Source organism: Vipera ursinii, assembly GCF_947247035.1.
Source record: "Vipera ursinii genome assembly, chromosome: 3".
Taxonomy (NCBI): domain Eukaryota; kingdom Metazoa; phylum Chordata; class Lepidosauria; order Squamata; family Viperidae; genus Vipera; species Vipera ursinii.
This window is the reverse complement of record NC_139516.1, coordinates 187634209-187654884: the sequence shown is the minus strand read 5'-3', so window position 1 is coordinate 187654884 and position 20676 is coordinate 187634209. Positions and strand designations below refer to the sequence as shown.

The 20676-nt window shown below is 39.1% G+C and overlaps 1 protein-coding gene across 1 annotated transcript; it reads right to left on the bottom strand.

Moving 5' to 3' along the window:
- Positions 1-10530: 10530 nt before the first annotated feature.
- PDP1 (pyruvate dehydrogenase phosphatase catalytic subunit 1) lies at positions 10531-20390 on the bottom strand. Its single transcript, XM_083357884.1, has 2 exons — positions 20254-20390; positions 10531-14372 (listed from the first exon to the last, which is right to left on the bottom strand). Exon 2 carries the CDS (start codon positions 14326-14328, stop codon positions 12718-12720), a length of 1611 nt encoding a protein of 536 aa, XP_083214010.1. The 5' UTR covers positions 14329-14372; positions 20254-20390; the 3' UTR covers positions 10531-12717.
- Positions 20391-20676: the final 286 nt, after the last annotated feature.

The following is a 20676-nucleotide window of genomic DNA, read 5'->3' as shown; positions in this document are numbered from 1 at the left end:
ACCTTACAACTTTGTTATTCTGTTATCTCCAATTTCTAGTTTTTAATCCCTGAGGAAAATCTAATATCCAGATCTTTGCCTAATGGATTTCTCTGACCCCAAAGTTGATTCTTAAAGGAGAAAAAAACTGAAAAAAAATATTGGAAATGTAGGATGCTAATAGATATGGTTTTTCTGCCTTCATACACATCTCTCTAAAGCCAGGTCTGCAGAATTTGCATCTGCTTTGGAAAGCAAGATCAAAGCCTCTCTAGGATTAAGTATTTTTGAGGATTTTATACCCCAAACAGAAATTCTTGCTTACCTAGAATTTTTGTTTTGATTACTGTAGTTTTATCACCTTGAGAGGTCAAATTTGTTCCACTCTGAGTCACAGAACAGGTTTGACTTCATCTCAAAGATTTGTTTTGTCTCACATAGGCATCTGTCCTCTCGGTGTACATACTTTTGTTTTCTCTGGGGATTGCTAAGTTATTATTTCCTGAGCTAGAGCAGGAAAATCTTCTTCCACATTTTGCTGTTTCCAAGAGGTTCAAAGATTCCTAAAATATATGTCTTAAAATTACATCTGCTGGCTTAAATGAAATAAAAATAAATGTTTACATAATATCAGTTCTATTATCTTTTTATTTATATAGTTCCGACAAAAATCTAGAAAGTTACCTCATAGGGAAAACTATGATTATATGACAGAATTAGAATAGCAAAAGAATCTCTGTTAAGTGTTGATAGTATAGGTATAGTATAGGGGGAACCTTGCTCTGTGAGAGAGATCTCAGAGCAACTGTGAGAGAGATCTCAGAGTCCTAGTGGACAATCACTTAAATGTGAGCCAGCAGTGTGCTGCAGCTGCCAAAAAAGCTAACACAGTGCTAGGCTGCATTAACAGAACCAAGATCATGGTTTTTTTATTAAAGAGTTTTACAAAAACAAAATTTTACAAATTTTACAAATCCCTCCCACCCCAAACCCCCCCACTCCTCCCCACTTCCCAGAGCTAAATACAGGATTATAGTTACAATAATCATATTCTAAATAAAAATTATGCATAATATACAATTAACCAAATTCATAATGTGCTTTAACTCCCCTTTAACATAACTACAAACAAAGTACCAATAACAATATCCCACTAAAATCTACTCATAAGCTAAATGGAACTTTTTAGTCCCATATTTGTTCTGAATATAATTTATCCATCTCCTCCAAACTGAAATATATCTTTCCTGTGAATGATCTTTCAAATAAGCAGAAATCTTAGACATTTCTGCAAGATTCGAAACTTTAAACACCCATTCTTCTATAGTGGGCAAACTATCCTTCTTCCAATATTGTCCCACCAGTAACCGTGCTGCTGTTATCATGTTCAACATCAAGTTAGTTTCTTTAACATCACAATCTACAACAATACCCAATACTAATACCACTTTACAGTGTCTTGGTAAGATCACACTTCGAATTCTGCATCCAGTTTTGATCACCACAATGTAAAAAAGATGTTGAGACTCTAGAAAGAGTATAGAGAAGGGCAACAAAGATGATTAAAGGACTGGAAGCTAAAACATATAAGGAATGGTTGCTGGAATGTCTAGTTTAGTGAAGGATAAGTGGGGACATGAAATTAGTGTTCCAATATCTCAAGGGTTGCCACAAAGAAGAGGGAGTCAAGCTATTCTCCAAAACGCCTGAAGGCAAGACAAGAAGCAATGGATGGAAACTAATCAAGGAGAGAAGCAACCTAGAACTAAGGAGAAACTTCCTGACAGTTAGAACAATTAACCAGTGGAACAACCTGCCTCCAGAAGCAGTGAATGCTCCAACACTGGAAGTTTTTAAGAAGAGACTGGACAGCCATTTGTCTGAAATGGTATAGGGCAGGGGTTGGCAAGCTGAAACAGTGAAAGAGCCACTCGGAACCGGTTCCCTCACAAAAGAAAAAACTGGGAGCTGCAAAAAATAGTGCGCATGCGCATGCATGCACAAAACAAGAGGCTGATCAGCGGGTATATGCGTCCTCCCGGGAGCTCTGGGAACTCTGTAAGGCCAGCCCCGAACTTCACAAGTGGAAATTGAGGGAGATTGCCAGGAACACGAGATCAGCGTTTCTCGCCCTTCTTGCAGTCTCCTCTCTGTTTCAGCTTGCTTTCGGCTACTTTTCTTTCGGGGGATCCAGTCTCTGCCGCCCCCTTCTCTCAACAGCTGGATGCCCTGAAAGAAAAGCAGCCGAAGGTAGCAGCTCTGCAAGACTCCGCCAAGAGAATGGGGCGGCGGAGGCTGGATCCCCCGAAAGAAGTCTCTGTTGAGACGAGAGAACGGGGTGGCAAGCTGCCGAGAGAATGTGGCGGTGGAGCGCTCCACCGAAAGAATGGGGCGGTGGAGGCTTGCCGCTCATTCTCTCGGCGGTGACTTCTTTTGGGGGATCCAGCCTCTGCCGCGCCGAGAACAGCAAGCTGCCCCATTCTCTTGGCGGAGTGCTCCACCGCCCCATTCTCAGCGGCTTGCCACCCCAAAAGAAGTCTCCACCAAGATGAGAGAACGGGGCGGCAAGCCACCAAGAGAATGGGGCGGTGGAGCGCTCCGCCAAGAGAACGGGGCGGCTTGCTGTTCTCTCGGTTCGGCGTGGCAGAAGCTGGATCCCCCGAAAGAAGTCTCTGCCGAGAGAATGGGTGGCAAGCTTCCACCGCTCCATTCTCTCGTTTTGGCAGAGACTTCTTTCGGGGGATCCAGCCTCTGCCACCCCTTTCTCTCAGCTGCCTGGGCAGCTGAGAGAAGGGGGCGGCAGAGGCTGGATCCTCCGAAAGAAGTCTCCCCCGAGTGAATGGGCGGCAAGCCTCCACCGCCCCATTCTCTCGGCGGAGTGCTCCACCACCCCATTCTCTCGTCTCAGCGGAAACTTCTTTCGGGGGATCCAACCTCTGTCGTCCCCTTTTCTCAGCTGGGCTCTGCCGAGATGAGAGAATGGGGTGGCAAGCCGCCGAGAGAATGGGGCAGTGGAGTGCTCCGCCAAGAGAATGGGGCAGCTTGCTGTTCTCGGTGCGGCAGAGGCTGAATCCCCCAAAAGAAGTCACCGCCGAGAGAATGGGCGGCAAGCCTCCACCGCCCCATTCTCTCGGTGGAGCACTGTTCTCTCGGTGCAGCGCGGCAGAAGCTGGATCCCCCGAAAGAAGTCTCTGCCGAGAGAATGGGCGGCAAGCCTCCACCACCCCATTCTCTCGGCGGAGTGCTCCACCACCCCATTCTCTCGGTGGAGGATTGCAGAGGTGGCGGTGGAGCTGCGCACGCAGCTCTCCAAACTGTCGCTGCCCATTTGGAGAGCTACTGCCTTGTCAAACATGGACGAAGGCAGCAGCTCTCCAAACAGGGCAGTGGAGGTTTGGAGAGCTGCGCGTGCAGCTCTCCAACCCGCCGCTCTCCAAACCTCCACCGCCCCGTTTGGAGAACTGCTGCCTTCGTCAAACATGGACGAAGGCAGCAGCTCTCCAAACGGGGTGGTTGAGGTTTGGAGAGCTGCGCACGCAGCTCCCCAAACCTCCACCACCCCATTCTCTCAATGGGACTTTTTTACTCCCACTTTTTTTCCAGAATGGCAGAGGAGGACAGGGAGCCGCAGCAGATGGCTTAAAGAGCCGCATGCGGCTCCGGAGCCACGGGTTGCCGACCTGTGGTATAGGGTTTTCTGCCTGAGCAGGAGGTTGGACTAGATGACCTCCAGGATCCCTTTGAAATTATATTATTATTATTATTATTATTATTATTATTATATTATTATTATTATTATTATTATTATTATTATTATTATTATTATTATTATTTCTACATCAGATAAATACTTTCACACTGTGGAATTTGGGAATGTCTTGGGGATGTCATGTCTTAATGACGCACTACTTCCTCTGTTTTTCATATTTCTTTGAATCTCATAGCTTTATAAAGCCAATGATCACAATGGATGAAATGATAAATAACTGTGAGACACATATAAGAATGGCTACTTCTTGTGTTTCGTGAGGATGCTTTCTTTTCATTATTCCTACTTACTTTTACTTACTAGTTTTATTTAGTACTTATATTATTTTTCTTACTCTTTTCATTTTTCTTACCTCAAAAGTGCAAAAAATATTTTCCTATTTTTCAGGAGTTCTGTTAATAGAATCCAAAGGCAGAGTCAGAGGAAGCTCTAAAACCCTAAAGTGGAGCTTTTAGCTACCTGTAGTCACAGGGCCATAAATTAGCAGTTTAGATTGTCAAATATATTTCTTGAGCCTATTTAAAGAATTATGAATCATACTAATGTTAGACAGATTTTGTAATATTCACTTTTTCACAACATAAAATCTATCCTTTTTCTCAGCAGTTAGCTGCCCAGTTTTGACAAGGTTTGTAAATTAAGCAGTACTGGATCTGGTTAGTTTGTGAATGGAAAATTAAGTCAAAAACAAACCCTAAAAAAAGATAACAACAGATGACTTCAATATTGCTGCCAAGAATACAGTGTGGCATAACCATGAAATCATGACGAATCAAGCTTGGTTTGGAGAATTTATTTTAAATCCCTCCTTTACCTTGTCTTTGTTATTTGCCTATGGCTTCTGTTTATACTTTGGCTAATTTTCTGTAATAACAATAGGGAATATTGGCCACGTTATTAACGGCAAGAGTTTGTATACAAGCTGCAGTTGCATATGACCCAGGGCAATGTCACCCATATTTAGCTCAGGGCTTAAATGAAATATCATTTTTCAGCTTGACTGTTCTGTGTCAATCAGCTGCCCATTAGGATCTAAATGCAGAGGAAAGGGATGCTGAGCAAGCTGGTGGGGGAGAATTTCTAAGCAACTATCCACCATCTGTTTGTGCATAGGAATTTTTGGAAAGACAAGAATACATAGATAAAAGCAGGACCACCTTGTCAGGTGTCAAGAAGACAGTTCAGAATGTCCAATCCAGGCAAACAGTAGAAGGAATTGAGGCCAAAAGTTTGCATCATTCTTAAGACCTCAAAAAATGGGTTCTGCAAATTTTTCTGCCAAAAACCTGCCAATCATCTCAGAGGAGTCTAATTATTTTTTTCCTCCCAGGATTTCATATTGTCAAGTTTTCTTTTTACCACCATCTCTGGTTTATTTAATGGTGTGCTGACCTAACATGTACAGGTAGTCCTTGTTTAGTGACTGCCTTGTATAGCAACCTTTTGAAATTACAATGGTTATGAAAATGTAACTTTATAATGAGAATTCTCATTTTGACAGGTCTATAAATCAAAGTTGAAGTAAGAGCATAAGCAGAGTCATGTGAGGTTATTTCCTGAGGTAGTGGACAAAGTCTCCCAAAGTTTGGTCCACTGTTTATTAGACCCAGGTCCTTCCTGTATTGCAAAAGTAGTTCAAGTGGTGACCTGTAATTAGGTGTGAGGTGGCAATGCCATTGTGCCAAGGAGTTTAGTGTCCTATTTTGATTTTTACTTCACAGTAAGAAAAATCTAGTTTAGAACTCATTCTGAGCTAACCTGTTTTTCACTCTCATTTGCTGAATAAAGAAGGGGGGGGGGAATCTGCACATAGCTGCAAAAGTGAAAGTCTCAGACTTTTGGTTCCCATCCCAGTGTCGTGTGCCACCCGGTAAAGGTCAAGTCCTGCAGTCTCATGACCATAGTAGGGCATGAAGCTGTGGTGCCAGGTTTTGATAAAATCCTTGGAGTTTTTATTTGTGGGAACTTCTGCAAAGAAACTAGCATTAGGTACGGTGGAGGCTGGCTATCCTTGGGCTATATCTGCTGTCATTATTAAGTTCTTAATAGGTTGTAAGAGATTTGGGTGTCAGCTTACTTTGTATGCATGCTTTTAAATGTTTTATTGAGTTAAATGTGTAGATGTTTTTATTCAGTTAATCATTGTGTGCTCGTTTCTGGATCCAAAAGAAGCAATTGTCTGGACATCTATCACTGCCCTGACACCTGGCAGAACAAGGTGTCAGCCTCTCAGGAGGCAGCAATTGTTTCCTCTTTCTCAAGAGACCATTGTTGGATCCATCTCTTCTGGACAGTTATTGTCCAGTCTCTGATATTCCCTTTCTTGGAAAGCTTGAGAAGATAACTGAACAACCATTACAGGTCTTGGAAAACAAAAACAATCTGGATCTGTTGCAGTCAGGTTTCACGTCAGGTATGGCATGGAGCCTGCAACATGATGACCCGATGACCTTTGGCAGTTAGGATGATGTCACTGCTTGAACTCTCAGTGCCTTTCAATACTATCAACCACAGTATTCTTCACTTCTACTCCTTCTACAGGGGAGTAGAGGTAGTTGTATGCACAGTTCCTCATTTGTGGACAAAAGGGCTCAACATTCTCATCCCTGTTTTAACATGTAGGTGAAGTGGCCCACGGGTTCAAGGTCTGATATCATCAGTATGTTGTAAATCTGTCATGACCCGTCTCCATCTCTTAAAAGTCCTGAGCCAGATATTAATGAAAGCTAAGCTTACCAACCTTATCAAATTCAAAGAACCAGGATATGGGTTGTGAATGAAGTTGCAGTGGCACAGACAGAATTGCAGAAAAGTAGAATTTTAAACCATGATTAATCTTATCCCCAGGATTACATTCTGGTGCACCCAGATCACTATGAATCACTCTCAGATGGGGAAGCTGCAGTCTAATTTATAAATGTTTGTAGGTGCTATTGACTTATATTAAGGGGAGGCTCTTCTTTTTATTGTGCAAGCACACCCTAAAGCCTTAAAGAGCTTTGGCAGCATTAAGCTATGGCTAGAATACAACTGAAAATACTGAGAAACAGCAATGCAGACGGGCCAAGCTCACATCCATGCCCAAGTCATAAATAGACCTATTGAAAAGCTTTTGGCCGAGGTGCTTGGCCAGTCAGTCCCACTAACCTTCCCCTCCTGCTCCACTTTTTGACGTCCATCTGGCCAAGCTGATCACATGACAATTGACAGAACAGAATCCAGTTTACTACTTGAATTGCAAACTATCAGTTCTTCAAACCACTGCAGATTTGTAGCTGTTTGGTATTGTATTCTATTGTTTTGTACAATACCAATCAAAATATAACAAAGAGGAGAGCCCCAATAATTTTAATTGTATTTTCTTCCTCTTTAGGCTGATTGAAGAACAATTTCAAACACATTTTTGAGAAGGGGATGGGAAATTCAGGTTAAGCTTTTCTTCAACAAGGCAGAACCCAACTGGGAAATTCCAATGAACCAACCATAACTACTTTTTCTTAAAGGTGCATCGCTTTAAAAGAAAAAAAAGTACAAGTATTACTATGATATACATGAAATATATCAATATAAATTGACAGATGAACCAATTTATTTTGCCACATCTGTCATTCACAATAAAAAGTTTTAGTTTCCTTTTAGTATACTTTTATTCTGGCATATTTTATTGATTATCCCTATCTATCTATCTATCTATCTATCTATCTATCTATCTATCTATCTATCTATCATCTATCTTTTAACTAATGCTAAAAGTCAGATAGATAAAAGACCATTACTTTGTAATATTAGGTAAAGGTAAAGGTTCCCCCGCACATGCGTGCTAGTCGTTTCCGACTCTAGGGGCCGGTGCTCATCTCCGTTTCATAGCCGAAGAGCCAGCGCTTGTCTGAGGACGTCTCCGTGGTCATGTGGCCGGCATGACTAGCACGGAACGCTGTTACCTTCCCACCGTAGTGGTCCCTATTTTTCTACTTGCATTTTTACGTGCTTTCGAACTGCTAGGTGGGCAGAAGCTGGGACGAGTAACAGGCGCTCACTCTGCTACGCGGCACTCGGGATTCGACCCGCCAAACTGCCGACCTTCCGATCGACAAGTTCAGCGTCCTAACCCACTGAGCCACCGCGTCCCTTCTTTGTAATATTACATATATACTAAAAAAGTAGCATAATTATATTGTATAAGACTTAAAAGAGAAACCTAGCCTATTTTAAAGAAAACATTCTACTATACCAGGGGTCCCCAACCCCCGGTACCTGAACCAGCACTGGTCTGCAGCATGCCAGCAAGCAGGCCACACAAACAAGCAAAGCTCCATCCTTGGGATGCTGACAGTATTCAAAACCACACCCCTTCTGGTCCACGGAAAAACCTTTCTCCATGGCACCGGCCCCTGGTGCCCAAAAGGCTGGGGACCTCCGTACTAGACTATGTGTGGATGTACAGATAACAAACATTTAAAAACTAAACTAAAAGTTCAAACCCATATCTAAATTATATTTATTTTTAAACATTTAAAATTTTATCTATTTTTTTGACCAAGCTGTTAAAATCTCAAATTTACATAATTTTCTTCAAATTCTAAATCAATTTTTGAATAATTAAATCTAGCACACACAGAATCATATTGCCTGTTCCCTTTGGTATAAAGTCTGAGTTGATTCAATACAGGTAGTTTCTCAACTGACAACCATTCAGTGACCATTCAAAATTACAATGGCAAGCTTGATGTAGCCAAAGTTCTCCACAGAATGAAATATTCCAAATGTTTCTAGAATATATTTTAACAAAATATGAAGATCTTTTTGCCTTCCCAATACCTGATTCACTACAACAACATTTAATCAATAATTATAAATGGAAACTTATTTGTATGGATTTAACTTTTACTATAAACCATCTGAAAAACTACTAGTGTTGAATATTAAACAATATTGTAAATAAAATTTTACCTCTTAGCCTATATCATAGCAAGCCCATGCTTTCAATTTTTATGACTACATTTTCAGTGATTAATTTGTCCAATACATCTGGCAACCAAATCAAAAGAGAAATTATACTATTGGCAGAATGAAACATAAAAGAAGACTGATTTTTACAGAGCTGTTCAAAATGACTACCCAATTTACAAGCCACTGAAAAGTCACGAGTAATGACACCTGATAAGGGCCTACAGAATTCCTAGAAGTCACTAAAGAGTTGATAAAAAGCCATTATTCTATACCATTCTTTATTTCATATTTAGAAGCAAGAGTACTATATATGTTGTTTCTTTAATCTGGCATAATTGTGCAAAATTTTTTTTCCAACCAACAATATTACTATAAAAACAAATAATAGTCTTGCTATCATGACGGTACATTCCAACACAAGAGATGCAAGTCTATTCACTTCATAATTGACATTTGATATTGCTTATGAAAGAAATAGCCTCAAGCATATTTCAGCTTAAATGGTAATTACATAATTTTATGGCCTTATTAATTCCTGGCATAGATCCTAGGAACTCATTTAAAAAAGTCTCATTATAGTATATAGAATTATTATTACTCTAAACAGTTACTAGCAGAAATGCCTGAATATAAAATGATGTTCTTCTGATAAAGATTATATACAGCATATCTTTTAGCAGTAGCATTTACTTTTTCCATCTGAAATTTTCACAATTTGTTTTAGCATTTTGAGCAGTAATTTAGAACTACATTGGCAGTCACGCCGAAAGGTATTATATTGTTACGTCAACAAGATCAGATAACTCCTGGTATTTTGTATCTAGATTTTTTAGAGAATTGATATATATTTTTGCTGCCTTGGATTGCTTATAAAATAATAAAGGGGAGGAAAGAAATCAAATAATAAATATAACTTAATAAATAAAACCCTAGCCCAAATTCCTGTCTGGAAAGTTAGCAGAAAAAAAATACATGTTTATGCAATATTGTTCCTGCATGCTGGTCAAGACATTTTAATTCAGGTCAACCAAAGGTTCTACTTTAATAGAGTAAAAATAGACAAACATGTCAGTTATAGGCCTTTGCTTGAAACAGAATAATTTTTCTTTTAGTGGTCAAGAAGCAATAATAGCAAGGCTGCCTAAGCTTTTAAGATTTACACATTTTGCCCCTTTGTCTTACATGTTTATTTTCTCAAAAACTTTGCCTATTCTGTAAGGTTACTCTGTACTAGAACTGATCCAAAAGCCCAGGTTCCTAATTTCCAGCAATTTAAGAAAACAATTCTTAACATCTGAATTTGGAACAAGAGGATGGCTGGTTTTAAGGATTTTCTTTCCCCAATTTCAACCGGAACCATTTTTTTTAAAGTTGCCAATAATGCAAAGGCCAATAAATGAGACTAACTCAAATCATTGAAAAGATAATAGCTACTCATTGGTTGGAAACTAAAGGGATTTAAATAATCCAGCACTCTATAGTTGCTGTATAATGGATCAGGTAAAAGCATATGCTAAAATAGAAGAAAACTGGAGAATGCTGTAGATGGCTATATTCAACTGAGCTCTTCTGCTCACTAAAAAAAATGGAAGTCAAGAATACTTCTAATCAGCTGGAAGATAATACAAAATCACATTTGTGAAGTAGAATACATTCAAATATTGTGATCCATTTGGTCTGATGCTACTCATTTGTTCCAGTTGTGAGCTCCCTTGGGAGCTCACAAAAATCATGTATAACAGTGATTTTATTATTAAACATAGTCTAACAATCAAATATGAAATATGAATTCAGGAAAATAAAGCCAAGACAACTTTTCAAAGACTCTAATGCATGTTTCCAATAATTGTTTTTATTGAAATTTACCAAAAAGTTATTTGTTCTTTGACTATATCGTGTGGTGTTGAAAAAGCCATTTCCCCTCCCTCTACAATGCAAACGTATTCTGAGAACTTAAAAGTTAATTCTTATGTTCATATCTGTACATACAAGACCAACTCTCCCCAAAATGCTGAATACATAGGGCCAGGACTCAATACCATTCATTTTAACTAGAACCAAGCCACAAAGATACATTGACATGTATTATAGATGTCACAATATCTAAGAAAATGAACAATGTACCGGTAACATAAAATATGGTTTTAACAATTCTACTCCATTTATAAAGGTGATATGTTAAACTGCTCAGTTTTGTCATTAATACAATAAAAAAATAAAATTAGATGAGTAATATAAACAAAAGCTAGAACAGTCACTTCTTTGGACACAGAAAGAGAAGACCATCCCCTTTTTAAGGCTGCAGATAGGAATTTTCCATCAAGATAAATTTATAAAGAATATCCATTTAGGAAAGTGATGCAATTACATATTGTATGTCTTTGCATTTCAATACTTGCAATCTTTAGACAAATATGACTTTTAGTGTACAGTAAAGAGCTAAGAGAGCTTTAGTGTTACAAAACCTAAGTGCTGGAAACATTCATACACATAGTACTGATTTACTAAGGACAGTTAGCTCATTGTTCTTTTTTCTTTTTATATATCTATGCTGTGAAGAGCACTGACATTTTCTAAAATGTGTCAGCTTAAACAATCACATATGTGATGGAAAGTCAAATGCAGTTCAAGTGGAATACATACAAGATATTTAAACAGAGAAGCAGATATTAATGTTTATTTGCAAATGCCTCAAATATAGATATGAACTTGAGAAAAATATTAAGCAATGATTCATATAGTTATACTGTCTTTTTATGAAGTAAATAAAAACAAGTTCATTGTTATAAGGCAAGTGACATTTGTGAAGCCTTGAGTCTGACATTAAATTAAAACCATTCAAATTGTAATTGCTAAGGAAATTTTTTAAATTTACCTGCCATTTCCAAATATACCATTATATGGCATATACTTCAGAGATCAGTCATGCAACATTAGGAAGAGATCTGGGATGTAAGCAAGTTTACATACCAGTAATAAAATTGAAAGGAGTTGATGTTGCACTGCCAGTGGAATTAAGCATATAGCATGCAGATTCTTCTCTGCCACTATTTCTATTTACAATTTTTATTACATGGTTTTCTTCAAGTCACCATGGCAACCAAACAATACAGGTACATTTGTTTGCTTTGTAATACTTAACACATCCAGAAGACCAAACTTTAATTCAGACTATAAACATGTGACCGCACAAATTTACCGTCACTACCATTTGTCTAAGTACAACACTAAACTCAGGATGAGCAGAAACAGATTTGGTATGATTCTGATTGAAAGTCAAGATTCACAAAAGTAGAATTTTAAATTTATAACATAAGCCAAGGGATTTGGGGGGGAGGGGGTTTGCACTTTTCCATTTAGTTATCTAACCTTCTAATAATTTATTGCCCTTTGAACTGTGCAAAATATATTAGTTTTTGATGCAAAATGGTCTTCAATTTCTAATACTTCTGGATAGGCTTAGGATATTTATGGCTTAAACTTGGACTTTTAACATCAATATTCCAGGCCAAGATAAGATAGTTAGATATAATTTCAAGACATCTACTGTCTGTTTAAAAATACATTCCCTTCCTTTCCTGAAGGAAAGACCCAACAGCTACTTTGTAGGTATAAAAGTCAACAGCCCTCTTCAAAGTTCAATTTTATGATCAAATTATCATCCAAAGTTTTCTAAAGCAACTTAGATACCTACCTACATTGGAATTTACATGTGATAAATACACTATTTTTGCCCTGAAGGGCATTGCGCTGATGCATATGAAGATTTACTTCTATCAAATAATCCCAAATTACAAGCCATTGTTCAAGCAAATATACTTAGTGCAAAGTTGTTTTGTTCTCCTGGTAGTTTAAATCAGATAAGTAACATTTTGACCATTGTCCAAGGTTTTTGCAAATTATATTTGCTCCAGTTATAATTCCAATGACCTGATGATAATAAAGTGTTTTACTATGATGCACTCAATACTGGTCATTTTTTTCATTTTGTTCTGTGAAGTTTAGTTTGCCACTTCAATTCAGAATTCTTCATTTTGACATGCACCAACCACATGGGAATTGAACTGTACTACTATAATTGTGATATCATCCCTGTACATCCGAGCCAATTCTTCTGGAAGACTGAGCATCTTAGAAAGGCGTTCATGATCAACAGTGCCAAATTCATTATTTCCTACAGCATGGCGTATCAAATGAGTAGCAGCGTTCTGATCTTCAAAGGCTGAAGAGACACGGGCTCTCCTTTCACTAAGAAGTCCATGCATCTGTCCCAATGTTACCTTGTAACCACCAACAGCTATTGGCTCCTGATGATGAACACCTGTAAGATACTCACCTACAATTCTAACTACATCCTGCCTGTGCATGGTTTCCCACAAACCATCGGTTGCCAATATCAGGAATTTGTCCTGAGGTCTCAATTTGTGGTGTATCACTTCAGGCTCAGCCGTGAGATATGGAGGAGTATGATAGTTTGGTGGAATAAACTTTGTATATTCATTATCATTGAGTTGATCGGGGCCAGTTTCTATTACTCTCTTCTGAAGGTCAATGCTCCACTTAAATTTGACATCACCAAAAGCTCGGAAAGGCATAAGTAAACCCAAAAGCCGATCTTGTTTGACAACACTCTTTTCTTCGGACTTTGGATGTTCCATCTTAAGTCGTTCAATTTCACTTTCATTGTGTGAATTATGATCATGAGACAAAGCAACAGCAGTCCAAGAGCCATCCTCTTCTTGGACACCAAGCATGGCTCTACTATCACCAGTATTGGCAACATGCAAATCAACACCATCTACATGAGCCACACAAGCAGTTGCACCAGAAAAAGCTACACGCAATACTAAATAGTTAAGAAAAGAATTTGGATCTCCAACTTGTGCTTCCAAAGAAATGTCATTGTCAAGTCTCTTAAATGCATTAATTAAAGCTTCTTTGACATCTGTTGTTTCTCCAGAGTTAAGATCTATGAGTTCTTGCCAGTAAGTTCGCAAGCTGTTGAAGTATAATTTAGAGGCTTCTTTACTGAAATAGTCATTAGGGTGCTTATGCCACTGTAAGATGGGTAATAGGGCCCTACCACTTTCTACAGCATTTTCTATTTCAAGTAAAGTTTCGTGAGGCAACAAAGAAACAGCTATATAATAAAACAATCTCTCACTGACAGCCTGGGCACATGCACATCCTGCGTGGCCATCAAATACACCCAGAAGCATGCCTCTTGTCTGTAAACAAGTCGCTGCACTTCTTCGATCCTCTATGGGAGCATTGGCTGGCAGCTGGTTGCTGTCAAAGCCAAGAACAGAACTTACATTTTTGCCATCAAACTCTGGTACTTTGAAACTATATTCATTTGCCTTGAGGATGCTGTTGACTTGTGGAGGCGTGAGGTAAAATCGCTGTGGTGTGGAGACATAGTTTCTTGCATGAATAAACTGACTGAAGTTTTCCTTTGGTCTGCAGAGCGTTGCAATCTTCTTCTGAGGAACATATCTCAAGTGCTTGTGAGTTAAAGGAGGGGACAAGCAACATAGATGCTTGTGGTGACAGTAACATGCAGTACTGTATATCCTGCCAATCTCACAGTTGCGAATTAATGGGAGTAGTAGCTGAGCTGGTGCGGGCATGGCATCAGAGAACAATGGTAGTCTGGAGCTTTTGACTGGAATTGCTGGAAGAAAACACAAGACAATGAAAACTTAGGATGGCAATTTCATTAAAAAAGCATATATACATCGTATCATGTACACATATACTTTTATTTAAAGACCTCTTTAATGTGTACAGCTTTGCTAATTCAACAGATACTTGCAGGAAGCAAGAATATTTTAAAGTATTAATCTAAGATTTTAATCTTTTATTTATATCTCAATTCACCCTATTATACTAGTAGAGAATTACAAATAGCATTATTTAATTTAATTGAAGCTTCAAGTTGGGAGAACAAAAGTCATCTCAAAAGCTGAAGCCCCAAAACAACCACAACTAAAATCCTGTCATTAAAAAGATTCTAATCTCTATACATGTAAGGATTTGGACTGCCATATAAAGGAAATTGCCACATTTCTTATTTGTGTTAATTATTATAATCTGTTTTCTCTGATATGCTTTCCCTAAAATTTTACAAACTTAATAGCAGAATAGAATAACGAAGTTGGACCTGGCTGTTTGAGCTATCTGGTCTGGACTGAGGCGTTTTAATGTTTTTAAATTGTGATTTTAATTTTTTGGGGCTAGACTTAATTTAATTTTAATTTTATATTGTATTGTTTTTAAATTTTGCCTTGTAAACTGCCCTGAGTCCTTCGGGAGTAGGGCGGTATATAAACCGAAATAATAATAATAATAATAATAATAATAATAATAATAATAATAATAATAATAATAATAATACTACTACAGGAAACCCTATAACATTTCAGACAAATTGTTGTCCAATCTCTTCTTAAAAATCTCCAGTGTTGGAGCACCCATAACTTCTGATTAATTATTCTGTCAGGAAATTTCTCCTTAGTTCTAGGTTGGTTCTTTTCTTTATTAGTTTCCATCCATTGCTTCTTGTTCTGCCTTCAGGTGCTTTGGAAAATAAGTTGACCCCCTCTTCTTTGTGGTAGCCCTTAGATATTGGGACACTACTATGTCGCCCCAAGTCCTTCTTTTTATTAAACTAGACATACCCAATTCCTGCAACTGTTCTTCATATGTTTTAGTCTTCAGTCCCCTAATCATCTTTGTTGCTCTTTTCTGCACCCTTTCTAAAGTCTCAACATCTTTTTTTATATCATGGCAACCAAAATTTGAGGGGAACAGGCAAATATCATCTTTGCATTACCCACCAGTAAATCCAGCTCTAAGTTCACAATTTACAATGGATACTTATTGTGTATAACAACAATCATGTACAGCAGACTACTGTTTGGAATTACAAACCTTCCAACAGATTGTTTTAAACAATTACTTAGTCATTAATAGTCTTCAAGCAAATCAGAAAAATAATTAAGTCACCATTTTGTAGGTAGTTTTCAGCAACTATCTACTATTACAGAGTAAGTGGTCTATGACAGCAGCAGCAACTTCAGAATTAATATGGAGTACATGATTGTATGCTAGAACTAACATCTAGCCTAAACTTTCTTGCTTCATAGTGCCCTTAATGTAATTTTCTCACTGCACCCTATCAATCCTGACACATGCTCCATAGCACCCCAAAGACATTGGGACAATTCAGTTTATTAAGTAGTAAAATATTCTAGTGCTTGTGAAATTATTGTAATAATCTGGGTATCAGTTTGGGAGCCACAGATCTAATCCAGTTTCAACTGACAGCTTGTCAAGAACTTCAGTCATACAGAATTTCAAAAAAATAGTTAAACTGTCTTAATCTGAGCGGTCTGTATCTATTGCTTGCTTCTGTATTCCTATATTTTTGGTCGCACATAGTTTGCTCAGTGTTTTCTTTACCTGTCAGTCTTTCTCAAATGTCAAGACACTTTTTGCTACCTTAATCCTTAACCATAAATGGAAGACACAAGATGGATCCATTGTTCCTATTTTATTTTGTTTTTCTTACAATCATACCCTACACTGACTTTTACAGTGCCAATAGTAATATGCTACTGTGGAGAGCCTTTTTGGGGTGAAGCAGAGATAGCTTCTCTCACTGCACAATTTAAATATGTATATGATTTCAAATTCTGAAAATTTCTACCTTTAATAGATGAAAGACAGAAATAAATCAAGTCAGACAGTTCTAGAAATTGCCAACAAGTGACCAGGTTCAAGTTCTTTTAATTCCTCAGTTTGACAACCAGAGCTATGGTGGCGCACTGGTTAGAATGCAGTATTGCAGGCTAATTCTGCTGACTGCCAGACTCAGCTTTCCATCCTTCCGAGGTTGTTAAGGGAACATACGCTGACTCTATAAACCGCTTAGAGAGGGCTATAAAGCACTATGAAGCGGCATTTAAGTCTAAGTGCTATTGTTTTTTACTTGTTTACTGTCAGGTCCCCAGACAAACATATCAATTTTAAGCAGCTGATGACTTGTGACTATTTATTTATTGATGGGATTTATATCCCGCCCTATCTCCCGAAGGACTCAGGGCGGCTAACAACAAAACATATAATAAGTACAGAAATCAAGATAAAAATAAAATTAAAAACATCTGTGCAATAAATTAAAATTAAAAACTAAAAAATAAATTAAAAATTCTAAATATAATTAATTAAAATGCCTGTCAGTCCAGGTCAGCCTGGTGGAAAAAGGAGAGTTTTGAGGCTGCGGCGAAAGGATTGGAGATTTTGGGCCATCCGAAGCTCAGGGGGGAGCTGATTCCATAGGGCTGGCGCTCCCACAGAGAAGGCCCTCCCCCTGGGGGTCGCCAGCCGACATTGCCTAGCTGATGGTACCCTGAGGAGGCCTTCTCTGTGTGAGCGTACTATCAATAAAACAATTTGAAAGCCTGATATATAGTGTCACTTATGGTTACCTTGACCAATATTTCACTTTCCAAGTAAGTCTCAGCACTGAATCAGATAGAATATCATACCAGGAGTGTGGTACAAGGTGGAAAACAGGGATGGGGTGAGGCGGCAAGGGGGAAATATATCAGTGAGATGGCCAATTTATTCCAGTAACTGAAGCAAGTTAAAATTAATCCTGAGAGTATTCAAAAAACCAAGAATGAAGGTAGTAACAATAGAATTTATCTTTATATGATATTCTAGATACTTGGGATGCTTATGAGCAATGCATTTGTACAAATGAGTAAATTTATTCGACCCATATTCAACACATATATGATGGCTGGGTACACACATCCTAAGGATTTTTTAAAACCATAATCAGTTGAATAAACCGTAATTGTTAGGTCTACCTATAATGTGAAATCATAAAGCATATTTCACAAAGCACCATACTGAGTTCATGCATTTAAACAAATTGTTTAATGTATTGTGTGAAATCTGTTTTTACTGTACAGTGAAGCTGATGTCTGTGACATCGAAATCCAAGGTAAGTTTATTTGTAAGAGTATACAGTAGGAAAATACTGATTTAAGCTTAAAGAAGCATTTAAAGACAATACTTACAGCACCTTTTTCAAAATTGGTATTTTTCAGAAATGTTAAGACTTCAATTCCAAAAATTCACAGCCAACAATTCCAGAAGTCATCTACAGTAATACTTATTTAATACACTCCCTCATTAACCTTTTACCCACCCCTAAAATTCTATTCATCAGATAATAGGAGCAAAAAAATACCTACCAATTCTCCTGGGCCCAGGACACACACACATTCTCCTGTCACAACAAGAAGCCGCCAACATCCACAAAGCAGTAGCCCAGGGATAGCAAGGAACAGGACAGATTTATTAAAGGAGGAAGAAGAAGTCTCCAACATTGAAGGGGGACAGGAAAAAGAAAGAAGACAGAAATACAAGCAGTTTTGTTTGTAGTGACAAACATTAAGAAGCAACTTGCAGCATAGCCATTTCTTAACCAGCACTATCTAAGCTTTCTACAGCCGAACACAGAGCAGATCTCAATCACACTTGCTTTGCAACATAGCATCCAGTTCACACAAGACCCACCTGCTATCAGCCGACAGGCATATACATTGTTTTGAAATGAGGCTGGAGGAATATTTTAATCTGCTAAGCACCAGCTTCAATTATTTGAAGCCACCATCAAAAGGTATGCAGCTGCTCTGAACAGCGTAATATAGTTTTCACTTTAGTATTTTCTACAAACTAAGATGTTCAAGATTTCTCCAGCTTCATTGATCTAACAGAGATTAGTAAAGAGACAAACAGGACATATTCCGACCAGATCAAAACCATATGTCCGTATTAAACAAGCATTAGTACTGAAAATAACAAGTATGCCTCAATCTTCCTGAACATATATGAACATCACAGAAAGAATGAGGCTTCTTAGGTGAAGAACAGTTTATCACTACCTCACCCAGAGTTTGGTGTTTTCAAGAGTCCCTTCTTACATGTCCTGATTTTCCTTATTTGAATATGGTCAATCCACTTACAAGACATATATCCTATTTTCCAAGTTCTTTGCATATTCATGAGATAAAAGGGGGTCAATCACAAACCTGGCAAGACCACACCAGCTGTTTAGCCACAAAAGAATGCCTTATACTAGGAACAAACTAACAGGAGATTTTAACTATATCTTTCCCAGGATTCTGTCAATCCTGTTAATAATTCTCCATATTGCAGCTAGTGGTTTAAAGAAAAAGGGCTGCACAAGTGAGTTCTTCTGAATACAAGGCAGGAGAAAATAAACTGAATAGTTTATGCAATGATCTGCTAATCAGATTAAGCGCTTTATTTATACTAGAGGTGTCCCCAGGGAGAAAGGCAGCATTTCTTCTAATAAATACAATGATATTAGTTTTATTCTTTTGCATTCAAAACAAAAACAATTAAAAAGCAACATACGCCTACTTCAATACTATTAACTCAATAGATGTATACAGCACAACTCCAGCAGATGGAAATAGCTGGCTGTCTATGTTTGAGTTTGAAAGCTTAGAAAAGAATTGAGTTGGATTAGTACTGGGAGAAGTAAACTGTAGAGAATACCATAGGCTATGAAGAGATGAGACTAAAACAATTATATCGTCCAGAGGTCCACAACCTTTTGGGCACCAGGGACCAGTTCCATGGAAAAAGGTTTTTCTGCAGACCGGGAGTGCGTGCTTGTGTGTGCTGCCTGCATCTCACAGATGGGGCTTTGCTTGTTTGTGTGGACTGGTTGCTGGCATGCTGCAGTCCAATACTGGTCCACAGACTGGGGGTTGGGGACCCCTGATATAGACATCAATGGTGAAGATATTGCAAGAAAACATTTTCTCACAATATCTTCACCATTGCCGTCTATATAATTTTCTCAACTTGAGATTTTTCAATATATGCTTATATGTATATGCACATTATATACACACACGTACAGGAACACTTAATGGAACTCAGAACTCGCACTTAAGATATGGCCCATTTTGCTCAACAGGCCCTACAGATAGGCTGGAGCTTTCCAGTCCCTACTCTTACTATGCAAACCATATGGATGCAAACCAGGAGCAAAGCTTGACCCAAAGGATGTAATATTCTCTTTCCCACGACCTAGAGATGCCGCACAGTGAACCAAGGCTTTCTGAAGACAAAACACCGGTCCTGCTTTTGGTAGATCCCGAAATGTCACCTTCAAGGAGGACTCAGGGATGCATGTTTTGTTTTTTTTTTTGCATGCCCGTTTACAACGCCTTTCTTTCGGGGGCTCCCTAGGAGACGCGTGAACTCGGGTCTGTGGCCGAAACTACGCCCGCGTCCTCCTGCAAGGGATGCCGGTCTCTTCCGGGGCCTTTCCGCCTGTACCAAGGGGAGGCAGCTGCACTACAGCCTCGGCAGCAGCATCACTCCTCCCGCGCCCAGTCCGCGCGCACTCCTCCGCCCGGGGCTCGAAAAACCGGAGCCGAGAGATGGCAGCGGCCGCTACCCAGGATCACCCGCGGTGCTCCAGCCCCAGAGATACTGACCTGGCCAGAGAGGGGGAGTGGGAGTTGTAACGGTACCCGGCGAGGACAGCCGGGTAACAGGAGAGCGAACGAGGCGGCCGCCGTCCCGCCCTTCCGCGGCCGCCGTCGACGGAGCAACTCGGCCTCTCTGACGCTCTCTCCCCCCTCCCACCCAGAAGCTCTGCAGCCGCGCAGCGGGTATTGAAGAAAAAAAAAAAAGCGAGATGGATTTCGCGGATCGTGGGCGGTTTTTGTGACGCTACCTCGATTATATAGCCTCCGCTCGGCCGTCTTCACGCTCATTGGCTAAAGACAGAAATGGGCGGGGAGGGAGGGTAGGTCACGTGACTCTCGCGTTCGCTTTATTCCCCCCCCCCTCCGCTTTTTTTTTCTTTCCTCCTTTTTTTTTAATGGCTGGGGCTTGGCGGAGGGATCTCAAATCTT